At 47.7% G+C, this 15,051-nt stretch overlaps 1 protein-coding gene across 2 annotated transcripts in view; it reads left to right on the top strand.

Annotated features, from left to right (window-relative positions):
• PAMR1 (peptidase domain containing associated with muscle regeneration 1) overlaps nt 1–3,451 on the top strand; it is a 69,563-nt gene extending 66,112 nt beyond the window's left edge. For both annotated transcript variants that reach the window (XM_032841012.1, XM_032841011.1), the window contains 3 exons: nt 23–255; nt 1,207–1,499; nt 2,751–3,451. In XM_032841012.1, the coding sequence (XP_032696903.1) occupies nt 23–255; nt 1,207–1,499; nt 2,751–3,287 (1,063 nt within the window). In that variant the 3' untranslated portion in view covers nt 3,288–3,451. The remainder of the gene's footprint in view (nt 1–22; nt 256–1,206; nt 1,500–2,750) is intronic.
• Nucleotides 3,452–15,051: the final 11,600 nt, after the last annotated feature.

The following is a 15,051-nucleotide window of genomic DNA, read 5'->3' as shown; positions in this document are numbered from 1 at the left end:
TGGGCCCTGGGTCCCCATGTAGGCAGACGCCTTTACACCAGCTCTACTCGGCATCCTTCAGCAAGCAGAAACTGCAGGATGCCCCCACCAAGAAGCCCGCCCTTCCCTTTGGAGACCTGCCGCCCGGGTTCCAGCATCTGCACACCCAGCTCCAGTACGAGTGCATCTCGCCTTTCTACCGCCGCCTGGGCAGCAGCCGCAGGACGTGCCTGAGGACCGGGAAGTGGAGCGGGCAAGCCCCATCCTGTGTCCCCAGTGAGTCAGGGCTCCTCCCGGGACAGGGGCTGGGGTGGCATCTGTCCTAAGCTGCTTCGGCCAGTGGGCCTCCAGCTAATTCCGTAGCTTGGTTATGTCTGATAGTCCGCAGCTGGAGCTTCCTTCCCTTGACACAAACTTCTAACTCAGGAGAAACGGACTCTTTAGGTCTTCGATGAATTTTTTTGGAGGGGCCATACCTCCTTGTAGATTGTTATTTTTTATTTATTTTTTAAAAGATTTTATGTATTTATTTGAGAGCGAGAGAGCGAGAGCCCCCATGCAGGGGAGTGGCAGAGAGAGAGAACCATAATGAAGCCCCAAGTGGGGGAAGGGTTAACGATATCAGAAGACTTCTACTTAGGCGGTCTTGGATACCCTGTCCAAGCCCGTTTTCATGCTTATCATCCCATGGTATTCAATAGGCAGTTATTGATTAGGCGATGAGGTGTTAAGTACCCATATGATTATGGTGATAATGACTAAAATAGTATGTGGAGGACTCTGGAAAAGGGTCTTGCACATACCAAGTTCTACCTTCCCCACCCGCTTTGTCAAAGGACAGCAGTATGGTTTAATTCTTTGTGGTCAAGTTTATCATGATAGCCATAATATTTTGAGTCTGTTTGTATAGATCCTCATCTAGTCTCCTCAAAAACCCTATGAGACAGATGTGATTATTAGACCCATTTTTCAGGCAAGAAGACTGAGGCTTTAAGAGCTCTGGCAATTTGCCCAAAGTCCTGTTGATAGGAAGAGCCTAGGATCCCAAGCCTTCCATCTTAACCCCAGACTTTATAGCCAACCATGTCAAGGTGGCTGATTACTACATAGTGGTCATGACACCCATGGACCCACCTTTCCAGATCTGTGTTCTCTTGGTTGGACAACACATTCCCCTTTGCATGGAAAGGTCTGAGTTTATCTTACTGAGCTGGTGTTTCTCCACAGTCTGTGGGAAAACAGAGAACGTCACTGTTTCCAAGAGCCCGGGACTGCGCTGGCCATGGCAGGTGGCCATCTACAGGAGGGCCAGCGGGGTACACGGTGGCAGCCTGCACAAGGACACGTGGTTCCTGGTCTGCAGCGGCGCGCTGGTGAATGAGCGCACTGTGGTGGTGGCTGCCCACTGCGTAACCGACCTGGGGAAGGTCACCATGATCAAGACAGCAGACCTCAAAGTTGTCCTGGGGAAATTCTACCGGGATGATGACCGAGATGAGAAGACCATCCAGAACTTACGGGTAAGAGAGGGCTGTAACCTGGAAACCAGGTGTTGGCTCAGCAAACTCCGGGGGGCGGGGTGTCCGTGGTGGGGGTGGGCAGTGGCTGTGTCCATCCTGACGCCTTGGCACATTAGCATCCAGCCCAGAGCCTGGCAGGGAGCAGGTGCCCAGTATTTCACATACATACTAGAAAGGCACATCTAGAAAGACTACGGAACCTTTTTATCCTTTTGTTTTCAAAATAAGATTATAACAATATCATCTATCACTGTGGTCATCAGAAGTTAATCTCCTGTTATGTTTAGGGCATTGTACAAGGTAGGCTTCGAGGACTTAGGTTTTATCCAAGATACTCCTAATCGATCTTTAATATTCCTCTGTCTTCTCTGCCTATCTCCCTCCCCCTCTCTCTTCTGTCCACTTACCCACCCTCCTCTCTCTCTGTCCACCCATCTGTCCATCTCTCTGCTCATTGTTGAGCTCTCACAGAATGCCATTCACAGGAATGGATACAAAACTGAGTAAGGTATGGAAAAAGGCACGGTCTTTGCCCTGAAGAGTCCACAGGCCAGTGAAGAGACCAGCATATTGTGATTAGTTTGACACAAGAGAAGCCCCGAGGAAATGTACCCAAATATACTTGAAGTAATAGAACCTGCGCATAAAAATGTTAGACTGTATCACACGTGTGAGCTCCTAGAGGCCCCCATCAAAGACAATGATCAGCAAGGGTTGGGACAATCAGCAAAGACTGTGGAATAGTCTTGTGGAACATTCTGGGTGTGGCTTTGTTTACCCGGAGCCAGAGGTTGCAATCTGGTAGTCTTTTAGGGGTTTGTGTTTGCATAATGCTAGCACACATTTTTTTTTTAACCAGTTATTTGCCAACATTTAAAAATCAGGAGGTTCAGATGAAGATCTGGAATCTCTTTTTTGAGAAAGTCAGAAAGTCAGCCCCCTCTTGGCCTGGCAGTGGCCAGCGGAGCCCAGTGGCCACTACCCACTTCGGATGGGGTAGGCACCCCTGTTCTCGGCAGCCCCATCTGCCACCCCACTTAGTTAACACCACCTGCCAGGCGGCGGTGGGCATTTCACTCCACAACCCCCCAAGTAAAGCCGTTGTTTTCTATGATCCCTGAAGCAAAGACTCTCCAAATCTTTGTAGCTGTCCCCAAGACACTTTGTCTCGGTAATTTAGCCCCAGGACTTGCCTCTTATTCCTTGTGTGGTGGAGGGCTCACCTCTGCCGTCCATCTCTTGCATTTGTAGATTTCCGCAGTCATCCTGCATCCCAACTACGACCCCATCCTGCTGGACACGGACATCGCCATCCTGAAGCTCCTGGACAAGGCTCGCGTCAGCACCCACGTCCAGCCCATCTGCCTGGCGGCCCCGCGGGACCTGAGTGCCTCCTTCCAGGAGACCCGCATCACCGTGGCCGGCTGGAACGTGCTGGCAGATGCAAGAAGCCCCAGCTTCAAGAACGACACGCTGCGCTCAGGGGGGGTCAGGGTTGTGGACCCGCTGTTGTGTGAGGAGCAGCACGAAGAACACGGCATCCCCGTGAGCGTCACGGACAACATGTTCTGTGCCACCCGGGATCCCGCCGCCCCCTCTGATATCTGCACAGCAGAGACGGGAGGCATCGCTGCTGTGGCCTTCCCCGGACGGGCATCCCCCGAGCCACGCTGGCATCTGGTGGGGCTGGTCAGCTGGAGCTATGACAGGGACTGCGGCCACAGCCTGTACACGGCCTTCAGCAAGGTCCTGCCTTTTAAAGACTGGATCGAGAGAAACATGAAGTGAGCCTCAGGCCGGTGGAGACGCTGTTCGGGCGTCCGTCCCATCCAGACGTGTGTGGCACGAGGCAGTGTGGGCCTGAAGCTTGACTCTGCCCGTGAACTTGGCTGGGCCAGGGCTTCTGACTTCAAGATTGAAACTCAGTGGAGAGGGAGCAGAGCTCACCTGGGAGCCACTGTGACCCTGGCTGCTGAGACCATTCTGAAAATAGCAGGGCTGATAGCAAGAACTGAGTTCCCTCCAAAGAGACCATGCAAATAGCAAAGCAGTGGTCCCCCTTCCACCAGCTGCATGGCCTTGCCAGCCTTCCCTCCCGTGGTGTCAATGTCATGGCCAGCTCTGGTCAAGAGGCGTGGCCAAGAAGTCTGAGATTCATGAGGTCTCTTCCAAGACTCTAGCCTGACCACATTCCAAGGAGCCGTCTGTGGGACCGCCCAGGACAGCAGAGCTCGGATGCGGCCTTGGCTTCTGTGTACATTGCTGCAGTAAAGCGTGGTCCTTCTCTTTCTCAATCCCTTGTATATATTTTAATAAAATGAGGGTTGGCTTCTGACCTACAGAACAAATGAGCTGTTCTGATTCATACATGCTGCTTCTCAGGGCAGTGGCTTGGTGACAGCCCTTTAGAATAGATCAAGTTGTCATTTCCAAACAGTGCATATGGCAAAACTGATGCTGTCTTTTCAATACCAGCCCCTGATTGTGCTGGGTTATGGGCTGGAGGAGGAACGACAAGGGAGGCCATCCGATAAGGCACAAACAGAGGGAAATACCAAGGATTAGATGATTGCCAGTGTCCTCTCTGGTTCTCATGTTCTCAATCTAACACAAAACTCAGCTTTGAACCTCTGTCAAGCTTGATGACATGTTTTCACGGCATCTGAATCGTCATCACCTCCTTACTCACACTAGATTGAGATATGCCAAGAAATGGAAGCTTCCCTGGTTTCTCTAACTGATGGGATTTTCCTTTCAAGCCCCATCTGGCTCCCCCTGGATAGTGGAGGGAAAAAAAATGAATTCAATCCAGACCCCGAAGCGATCTGTTCAGGAACACTCACTTTGGGGGTCAGGGGACAGGGGGTAGACTCAGTCTTTTATCCTTCTCTGCTCTCTTGGCCAGTCTCCTGCCCCCCAGATGGTGCTGGAGAGGCTGGGGGACTTCAAGTACAGGAACACAATAGGATTCCTGAGGGCCTGCTGGCTTCTTGGGCGCGTGTGGTGGGTCTTTCCGATTCCTGGCCATTCTGCTAACACTGACCTCGGGCACTGTGGCTGCAACCACTGACACTTGCACTGTGTTCTCTCCGCTTCCCTGGAGCCCAGCAGTCCTCCCTCTGGTGTGGCTCCTCCTTACCCCTGGCTGACACTGGCACTCCTGAGAAGTGGGGGTGACACCCTTTGACCCTGGTTTGTGTCTCACTGCCCCAGTGAGAGCCTTTTCTGGCAGCCACCCAGCCAGACTCTTGGTGACCTCCCTCTCCTCCCTCTGGGGCTTCGCGGGAACAACCCAGTCTTATCTGACCTTCATGAGGGCTGAGAGCCCAGGGCTGGGACAGGGAACCTTGGAAGACATTGACCTCCTATACGCCCAAGCAGGAACACTACTCCTTCTCAACATATTAGAGAACATTTTGACCTCTGGTCTTTAACCCCAACACAGGAGGTTAGGACACATTTGTCTTCCAACCTGCTTTGCCATCTCTGTGTCTTTACTTAGTCCCCAGAGGCAGGAGACAGTTTCTGGTACTTTATGTTTCTCTCAGGCTTTCTTGGGGCTTTCCATAGTCTGTACCCACCTCCTGTCTCATGGCTTAATCTTAGAGCAATGTACTAGTTACTGACTTCTGAGTAACAAACACCTAATGCTCGTGGGTTAGAACAGGCAGTATTTATTTTCTCCCAGATTCAGTGGACCAGGAATTAGGGAGCTGAGGTTGGCATGGGGTTTTAGTCATCTGAGGCCTTAACTGGGGCTGGAGTATTGGGTTCAACAAATACTGTGTTTGACTAGATTGCTCAAAGGTTTTTTTCCTTCTTTTCTCTAAGCCTAGAAACTTGGATCTTGAGAGGCATAGCAGAAGTTGGAGCAAAAAGAACTGAATTAAGATTTTTTTCTTTTCTTTTTAAAGATTTTATTTATTTATTTTGAGAGAGAGAGCACAAGCAGGGGGATGGGCAGAGGCAGAGGGAGAAGCAGACTCCCTGCTGAGCTGGGAGTCCTATGCAGGACTCGATCCCGGGAACCTCAGATGATGACCTGAGCCAAAGGCAGATGCTTAACCCACTGAGCCACCCAGGCACTCCTAAATTTCTGCTTTTCAATTCCTTTTCTGAATGACCTTGGGCGAGTGACCCAACATCACTACCTCATTTTCACCAACTGTTAGGCCGACATAATAAAACCTGTTTTTTGTGATAACTGAGATGATCCAGTGACGTGTCACGTAAAGCGCTGAGCAGGGCATGTGGCTTAGAGCTGGTGTCTATGATTCCTGATCCCCCACCTGGACCATCAATTCCCAACCATATACAGCTGTGGGCAGTGGTGAGCAAGTCTGTGGGAGGCTGTTGCCTTTGCATGTGGTGTTGAAGCTAAGTCAATAGGGCCAGAAAGCTGGATGGGAAGTTGACAAAGCCAGGACAAGCTGAGACCATGTGTTCCCTTGCTGTCCCCCATCTCAATGACCTTCAGGAGAAGCTGGCACCCCTTGCATGTAGCTGTACACACACCTCCTTCAGGACACTCGGAGAAGATGGAAGCAGATTTCCAGCACGTGCTAGAGGAGCTGCGGGCCTGGGTGCTGTCCCTCCCCGGCAAGGCAAGCTGGGGGATCAGTGACAATGTATACGAACTGTCCCAGTTACTCGTATGCTACCACCTTTCAGAGCGTGGAGGTAGCTGCTCCACTCCCCTCTTCAAATATCACTTAAGTTTCTCTGGTTCCAGCCCTCCCTGCAATCACACAAGGAAGGGAATTCTGCAGAGTTCCAGCTTCCCCTAAGTTGACCGCGTACAAAAGCCATCGCAAGTCGTGGAATATGCCCGCTAGGCAAATGTTTGTCAACTCAGAATGCATCTGCGGGGAGCCTGAAAGGACTCCTGCTTCATCCAGAATAGTTTGGTTCTAATTCCTTTTACAGTTGTTCTATTGTCTTTTACGCACACGCAGCCTCCAACATGGGATGTTCTATTGGCGAGGCCTTGAGGAGGTGGCCTGGTACTTGCAGCTAGGCTGTGGTGCTCTTCTGTTGAAGGTCACTAATTTCACAAAACACCAATAGCCATCAAGATCATCTGTGATTGTGATGATCAAGACACCAGCAAGACCACATCATCTTGTCTACGGACAGACAAAAGGAAGGTCACCATACAAACCCCCGAAATACCAAGTATTCCCTCCAGTTAATACGTATGACCGCTGCTTCTGCCAATTACAGTTTTAGCCTTGAGCTGGTCTTCCTTCCTTTTGGATAAGGTTTATTGAGGTAGCTGTTCCAGGATTGTGTTCGCTTACTGATAGGACCCAATTGAGAACAAAACCCTACTTCCTTGAAACATTCCCCAAATCACCTAAGAGAAGCTCAAATCCTACACTTTCCTTCTGACACTATTCTGGTGATACACCCCAGAGTTCCCCGTGATATATACATTCTCTTGTATGTCAAAGAGTAGTTAAGTCTGACTTGCTTAACTATTGGTGTGCTTCTGGCAGTCTTTGGCTGGAGATCGTTGAAAAAAAAAAAAGGTATATACTCACATATATACTTCTACGTATAAAAGAAGGAGTCTTGCCTAAATCCTATAGATCTTAAATTTTGTATATCATATGATGACATTTATATGATACATAAAATGTAAGTAAAGTCTGTATGACTTGGGCAAGACTCTTACCTTCCTTAGGAGCGGCCAGGCTTACACATCAAGTGAACTGACTGGTCGGCTCACACTGTATCCTCTCACATAAACTCCCACGGGGTCTGAGACCAAGGGGCAATCCATGCTGGCCAGCATTTCCAGTTACCCTGTCATTCACAGGGTTCTCAGCCCCTCAGCTGAGTCTTTGGAGTGGTGGATGGGAAGGAAGTAGGATGTTCTAAGTACAGAAAGAACTTGGCAAGTACATAAGTTTAAGCATGGAGAGGGATGGCCTGGAGAAGGGCCAATTATTTCCCAACATGAGCCCTTTATTACAAAGAAGGGTGAGGTTGGCCAGCCAAGGCAAGGGCAGTCAAGGTGAAGTCCATTGGTGGTGGATCTCAAATACTAGTGTTTAATAATTGGGCTTCTTATTGCCCATTGGCAAATATCAAGCTCACGGTCATATCTCCCGGAGGGAAAGGGTAGAAGTAGAATCCTAGAAAGTCCCATCCGGCTGGATGTACGGACAGAGGCAGTGGTTAGAAGACGCAGCCTGAGGTCTAATTCCAGTTCTGACAAGTTGCACGCTATGACCTTGAGCGTGACGCTCCATCTGTCTCCTGCAGTTGCCTCATCTGTAAAGGGGAGTGACAAGATATGAAGATGATGCGTCTGTGAATTCAGCATGTAAGATAGTGTCCGACCCATTGCACTCTGTCAACATTGGCCGATGTTATGGTCATCGTTTTGTTGTTCTTCATGAGCAGGAGATTGGAGATCTAGGAACCCGTCTGGAAAAAACGTACAAGGGTCCGAGAGGAGAAGAGAAGTCTTAGAATCCCAGCATGTGGAAATAAGTTTGATAATCTTCGGAGTGGGGTTGATCGCAGGAAAGGGTGGGCAAAAATAAACGGGGCCGTGGGTTAGAAGAACCGAAAAGGTTGAGAACAAGGGTGGATGGGATTGTGTAAGTGGGAGGTATCTGGATACATTTCTGAGACAAAATGCTGGAGTTTATGGTGTTTTTTTTTTTTTAACTTTTCCCATCTGCGTGTGTGTGTGTGTGTGTGTGTGTGTGTGTGTGTGTGTTGGGACAGAGTGCGACAGAGGGGCTGGATTTATTAAAAGGGACCGGGCTCCACTGGATGGGTAGGAATCTTTATAGTTCTTTGGGATTTCAGAATTTTCACGTTGTCAAATTCATCATCTACTCAACTCAACGGGCCTTCCACATTTACATCCTATATCAGAATTTTAGTCGATAAAATCTCTTCCAACCTGAATTCAATAAAAAATTGTGAGTTCATTGATTTTCCACCTGCCTGTTATTCGTTCAAACACAAAAGTTAGTAGAGTGCTTACTATGTGTGAAGGATGGAGATGCTAAAGGCAGACAAAACAGGCCCAGTGTTTGCCCTCAGTCGTGTGACCCCAGAAATGAGAAATCATGGTAAGGACTAGGAAGGAGAATAGGGGGTGCCATAAGACCAAATGGCAATGGGGTGCTGATCTAATCTGGAGGGTGGGGTCAAAACTTGCCTCCCTGGGTTAACTACCAGTTGGAGGGGGGGGCAATAGAGAAGAGCATTTCAGATAGGGAGAAGCGGATGTGCAGAGGTGTTGTGAAGCAGGCTTCCTGGCAGGTTTGAGGCAATTCTAGAAACCAGGAAGGCTACAGATCAGAAAGCCTGAGGAGGAGGATGGTACAGTGTGAAGCTGGAGGTGGAGTCCCATGGTCCCTGGCCACCTGGAGGACTTGGGGGACAAGGCAAGTGGGCACGGCCAGGATGCCCCATGTGTGTCAAACCCTGTGAATTCCTACATGTGCACTAGCACATTATTAGTGAGGTCATCAACCCATCAAGTGTAGCCTTTGGCTTTGACTTGGGGTTTTTCCACTGCACTTCTAACCTGGACAGGAAGACCTTGAGTGTCATTGCTCTGACACAATCACATATTGTTCTAATAGAGAATGATCGTAAATGAAGGGGAGATAAAAGACAGCTGACGCCGATGCAAGACGCAAAGAAGGGAGACACTTCGATTTGGGATTTCTCTCCCGCCTGCCTTGTATTTTTCTCCTTCTTTAGCATCCTGTGAAAATTTTGAGTGAAATAGTTTGGATCCCTAGGGCTTGGGGAAGTTTATCTTTTCAGGGCTGTTGGAAAGACGAGAACATTTTGGAGTGGTTTGGTAGCAATTTGTGGTTTCTCTTTGCTTTTCTTGGCAGGAGAGCTTGCTCTCCCTGGCAGGCTCTGCCCGGATGTGGCGAGGAGGCCCCACATTTTAAGAAGTCGGTCTCAATGGCTGAGTTTTTTAGGGCTCACTTCCCATTTGTATTCCGATTCGCTGAGTATTTATGCAGATGCTTGTGGACTGGGTCTGAGGGAGAGTGTTGTCAACAAAGAAAAATAAAAGTAGTAGATAAAATTAGGGAATAGCTTTCTTAGGTGAAGAATAATATTAGAAATTGAAATCTCAGAGGAAAAAAACCCACAGTGTTCTGTTCCTGAATTTATGGTTTCTAGGAAAAGGTAATTCCAGACCAAAAAGAAAGAAAGGATATCATTACTCCACGTTTGCAAAGAACAGAGTGTGTTACACATAAAACAACATCCTCTTGCTAAGAAACGATACCTCCGAGTGAATTGGGCGGCTTCTAATGTACCCATCTTATGCAAAGGCATAATTCTGACTTCGATTTAAAAAAAAAGATCTCTGAATCTATAATCCCAATTTAGAAGTAATTTCCTAGTTGCTGTCTCTCGTTCTTTTAGTAAGGAAAATAGCTTTATAAGAAAGATACTTTTGGGATTTGGTACAAAGCTTCTCTCAGAATACTCACGCAGTTTCATATAGACATGAATAGAGAAAATAGAACTAATCCCATCACTGGATTTTCTGAGGTCACCAGAGCCTGACTTGGGTCCTTGATGGAGCCCTTTAGCCAAATCATTTTGCATTTAACCACGGTGAGCTGGTGTCAAGCGGAGAAATCACCCGAAAATAAACAGTTTTCTCTCCACCCTTTGCGCAGCAGAAAGATGTCACTACGGAATACTGTAAAATATCCCAGCGGAACAAAAGGAAAGATGCGTTAACTGGCATTCTTAGACATGATTAGAAGAAAATGGGGGGTGGAAATGAAAACACCAGGAATCACTCTCAGAAAGTACTTCCACTTTATACAGGAGCAAGCTACTAAAAATGAGACAGGCACTCTAATTCAGATTTTTATGGTTTTCACGGTGGCCGTAAAGAATTTGCGCCAACCCTGACATTTAACCTCCAGCCATGTTGTACTAGGAGATGCTGAAGTATCACAATGATATACCAAGAACTCACAGTTCATTTCTCCCCATGGTCTCCTTTCCTCTTTCATCCATACCGTGAACACAGAATGAAGTCACACTCCTCCCATTAGAAGCCATCAGGAAATAAGTGTAGCTAACAAACGTTTTCGTCTTCCCGAGCTCTCTACTTAATGAGATGGTTTCTGCCTCAAGAATGGATTATATTTAGACCAAATTCTCAGTCTGACTTGAGATTTCTATGAAGTAACATCTCTTTCTTATCAGCGTAAAGAGCGAGTAAAAATAGAACTCCCTCCTCTTGGGCTAATGCGTTGTTAATGAACTCAACATGTGTTCGTACTGCTCCAACACCGGGGAGATGAGTGATTTCCTTTCTTCTCTCCTCAGTGACCACAGTGGGACAAACAGAACCACAGGCAGGCTCATCTCTCTCTGTGCTGTGTCCCTGGATGCAAAGGGTCGCCTCTATCAACCACCTTTGAGAGGAGAGCAGTGGACAGTAGCTATTGCCGTGTGCCAGGAACAGTGCGGGGTACTTTCTGGAAAGTTACCTCCCGGGTTCTCCTCCAAGCCCGGTGGTGGGGGGGAGGGTTCATCTCCACCCCATTCCGGAGGCTTAAGTGTTTTACTCAATGTCATTCAAGATGGCAAGAGAAATGATGAACTCAACTTGAAGCTCACTGCTCTGAACACAGACAAGTGGATCCCAGGTCAGTCTAATTCTGAAGGCTATGCTCTAACTTCTGCTGTGACCCCCTCAGCATTTTCTTTTAGAGAGAAAGAGAGACAGCAAGTAGGGGGAGGGGCAGAAGGAGGAGAGTAAGTATCTTAAACAGGTTCCAAATTCAGCACAAAGCCTGACACGGGGCTCAATCTCATGACCCTGAGAGGGTGGCCTACACCAACCCATCAAGACTGAGACACTTAATGGACTGAGCCACTCAGGTGCCGCCACCTCAGCATTCTTTTTTTTTTTTTTTAATATTTTATTTATTTATTTGACAGAGATCACAAGTAGGCAGAGAGGCAGAGAGAGGAGAAAGCAGGCCCCCCGCCAAGCAGAGAGCCCGATGCGGGACTCGATCCCAGGACCCTGAGACCATGACCTGAGCCAAAGGCAGAGGCTTATTAACCCACTGAGCCACCCAGGCGCCCCCTCAGCATTCTTAATACACTGATCTAGGGCATTCTCTGCCATGGGAAAGTTCTCCTCCTACCTATTGGTTACCTCTCTAAGCCCCCTTCTCTTTCTAACATCTTCTCATTTTCAATTTCATGTCAGGCTTCTCTAGTTTCTCTAATGCTGTTGAAAATACTATCATTCCTCTAAAATAGGAACATTATACAATAATTTTCATTCATCCTAAAAATAGCTCACAAATTTGAAAAGTTAGCATACCCACATTAATTATCTGGATGAAAGGGCCCCTTGGTATACCCTCTGTGTTATGTATATAATATATATATATGCATATATAAATATATATATATATATATTTTTTTTTTTTTTAACTTAACCTAACCTTTGGGGCACCTGGGTGGCTCAGTCTGACTCTTGATTTCCCTGAGTTTTGGTTTCGGCTCAAGCTGTGGTCTCGGGGTCATGAGACTGAGCCTGGTGTTGGGCTCTGTCCTGAGCATAAAGCCTGCTTAGGATTCTCACCCTTTCCCTCTCCCTTCTCCTCTGCCCCTTCTCTGCTACATCCTCTCTCTCTTTAAAATAAATAAATAAAATCTTAAAAAAAAATCCTTAACCTAAAGGTGTCTAGTCTTGTAGTCTTAATTATCAGGCCAAAGCTTTATTTTTTTTTAAATTTTTTAAAAAAGATTTATTTGAGAGAGAGTAGGGGGCAGGGGAGGGGCAGAGGGAGAGGGATTGGGACAAGCAAACTTCCCACTGAGCCTGGAGCCCAGAGTCCTACATGACACGGGGCTCCACCCCAGCACCCTGAGATCATGACCTGAGCTGACGTCAGATGCTTAACTGACTGAGCCATTCAGCTGCCCCAATTATTAGGCCAGAGTTTTAAAAGACAGATCCAGACGTGCAGCTTAGGAAATTGAGGAAAGCATGGGGCAGACAGTGTGTTCATTCAGCGTGTGACATCTGCTTTATAGATACAATCCTTGCCGCTGCAAAAATGGCTTCTGTTCTACAGATGAGGGAGTTCAGTCTCCAAAGGCTGAGGTGGCCCACTTGGTGTCACATGGGGAGGAGCTGGGCTTTGAACATGGGCCTGCCTGATGCAGCACCCACACGTGCTTTACCAGAACAACTGCGTGGCACCCAAGAAGGCAAATTGGTTCGCTGGGTGGTTGTGACTTTGCAAAGAGCCCTAGCAGTGGATGGCTCAGCTAAGGAGATGATGGTGGGTGGTTTTCTCATTCCTGAGTTCTGGGGAACATCAATAATCTTTAAGGGCATGTCTGATGAAATGGTCATTGCATTCAGGGAACAAAAGTCGAATTTAGATTTCTCAGGCATTACTAAATCGCCGTCCCTTTTGGAGGGGGCAACCCCCCCCCCCCGGGTCACTTGGCTGCTATTTCTCTCTCTAGGTCACTTTCTTCTGATAAACTTTGAACATTGGAACATTTCTCCTCTGTTGTCATCATGGGAGGGAATGGGCTTATTTACAGCCTTTTATGGGAAAATGGTGTAGGACTTTTTTTTTTCTTTCTTTTCTCTATTAAGAGCCTCCCCTACCCCCTCACCCTACACTGAGATGCAGTAACCAATCTCAAGCAATCTGAAAGAGAACCAAGACGGGAAATTCATCCCTTGGGAGAACCTAATAGAAGAAGGGAGAGCCTTTATCCCTCCTTTGGTGCAACTAAGCTCTAATAACGATGTAACGATTGCAGAAGAATGTTGAAAATTGTGGAAGTTAGGACTGGAAGCTTTGAGGCCATGGGGGCACTTTTCTAGCCAAAGGTAGCTGAGTCTTCTTCGCTGGAATGTCCCCTGAGTTGGGAGGTCCCTGCATGTCAAGGGGGCAGCCTGTCCCAATAATGATGGCACTGTTATTACCACAAATAGCCCTGCAGAGAGGTTAAAAGTGAGGTTCTGTAGGAAGATTCCCTAAACTCACCTCCCTGCTCCCCCCAGCTTCAGCCATTGGTCCTGGGGATCCATCTTCCAACCTCCTCCGTCCTGCTGTGCTCCCCCCAGAGGCTAGGCTTCAAGGACTGCGCCCAGAGATGCTTCAGTGTGCTTTCCAGCTTCCACCTTTGGCCGATAGGATAGGGGGGCCCAGAGGGGAGAGAAGAACAGGAGGGAAGGGAGATCAAGTCAGTTATTCCCAGGTCCCCTTCCAGCAGGTGGCTGTGGCAGCAAAGGTGCTGTTCTGCATTCGGCACTCCCCTTTAAGTTCCAGTCACCTTCAGGATGAAGGCAGATAATAGTGCTACTGTTACCAGTCCAGGGGATCCGCGCTATCCCTTGGAGTTTCCCGACACCCTTCTCGTATCCTTCTACGTAGTCCCTTTATTACACTCTGCACAGTTTACTTAATTCGAATATGCCAACTTATTCTGGCTAATACCTTGACTGATATGACCACTCACTATCTATGTAACATTGGGCATACTCCTCAAACTCTGTTGCTCTCAGTCTTTTCCTCTGTAAAAGGGGGTTAATAACAATATCTTCTGTAGGAGGTCATTTAAAGGGTGAAATGAGGTTATACATAGTATGGTACTTTGAAGATACAGCAAGGACTCAGTAAGTGGTAGGGTAATACCACGAATACTGTGCAGTTCCTAGACACTACCTTGATTCAACTGCGGTAAGTCACTTCTCATAGCTTGGGTTAGACCTTAGGTAACCAATCGATAAGGCAAAAGAAGCAAAATCCCTTATGGTAAAAATTAACTTTACAAGTCTTTCATTCACCTATCAGAGTAGGGTACGGTGTATTGTGTGTGTGTGTGTGTGTGTGTGTGTGTGTGTGTGTGTGTGTGTTCAGCCCTGCAGAGTAGTTCTTATTCAAGTCATATTTGAGAACCCTTGAGCTAGATCTGAGAAAGAAAAATCTATGTGCAAACCTCAGAGCATCCTATGCCTTCTGCTTTAGCCATAACCGTGGAGTCCCTAGAGGAGGCAGAGAAACTAGAAAATTCAAAAAGTTCCTGCTAGCTTGTAGGGTTGAGCTTTTTCTGTTCTATTAAGTCTCTATCAACTTCATGCTGCTGGCTAGGAGACTTGAAAGAGAACCATGATGGGTTCTCAACAGACTTGTTGTGAGGACAGAGGAATCTATGGGATCAGACTTCAGGTGGCTTAGCAGAGGCTAGGTTTCAAGGGAGCTCTGTGGTATGCTGCGCACACCGCTGCTCCCATGTGTGAAGGCTGACCCTTTCCTGAGCACCCAAGATGCACCAAGCTTAGTGCTAAGCATTTCCCACATATTATCCCATTTACTCCCACGGCAATCCTGAGGGGGTATTATTACATTCTCCAGCTTTTAGGTGGAGAAGCTAAGTACCCAAAGTGTTCAGCCTAAGGTACTTGGGTCTAACATGTGTTCAGGGCAGTATTTAATGTGGGTCCACCAGACCCAGAGTTGAGTTCTCATCTAGCACCGAGGTCATG

The sequence above is a fragment of the Lontra canadensis genome, unplaced genomic scaffold (assembly GCF_010015895.1).
Source record: "Lontra canadensis isolate GAN:19392208 unplaced genomic scaffold, GSC_riverotter_1.0 scaffold118, whole genome shotgun sequence".
In the NCBI taxonomy this organism is placed as follows: Eukaryota; Metazoa; Chordata; class Mammalia; order Carnivora; family Mustelidae; genus Lontra; species Lontra canadensis.
The sequence above is the reverse complement of the archived record's forward strand: the minus strand, read 5'-3'. Positions and strand labels throughout refer to the sequence as shown.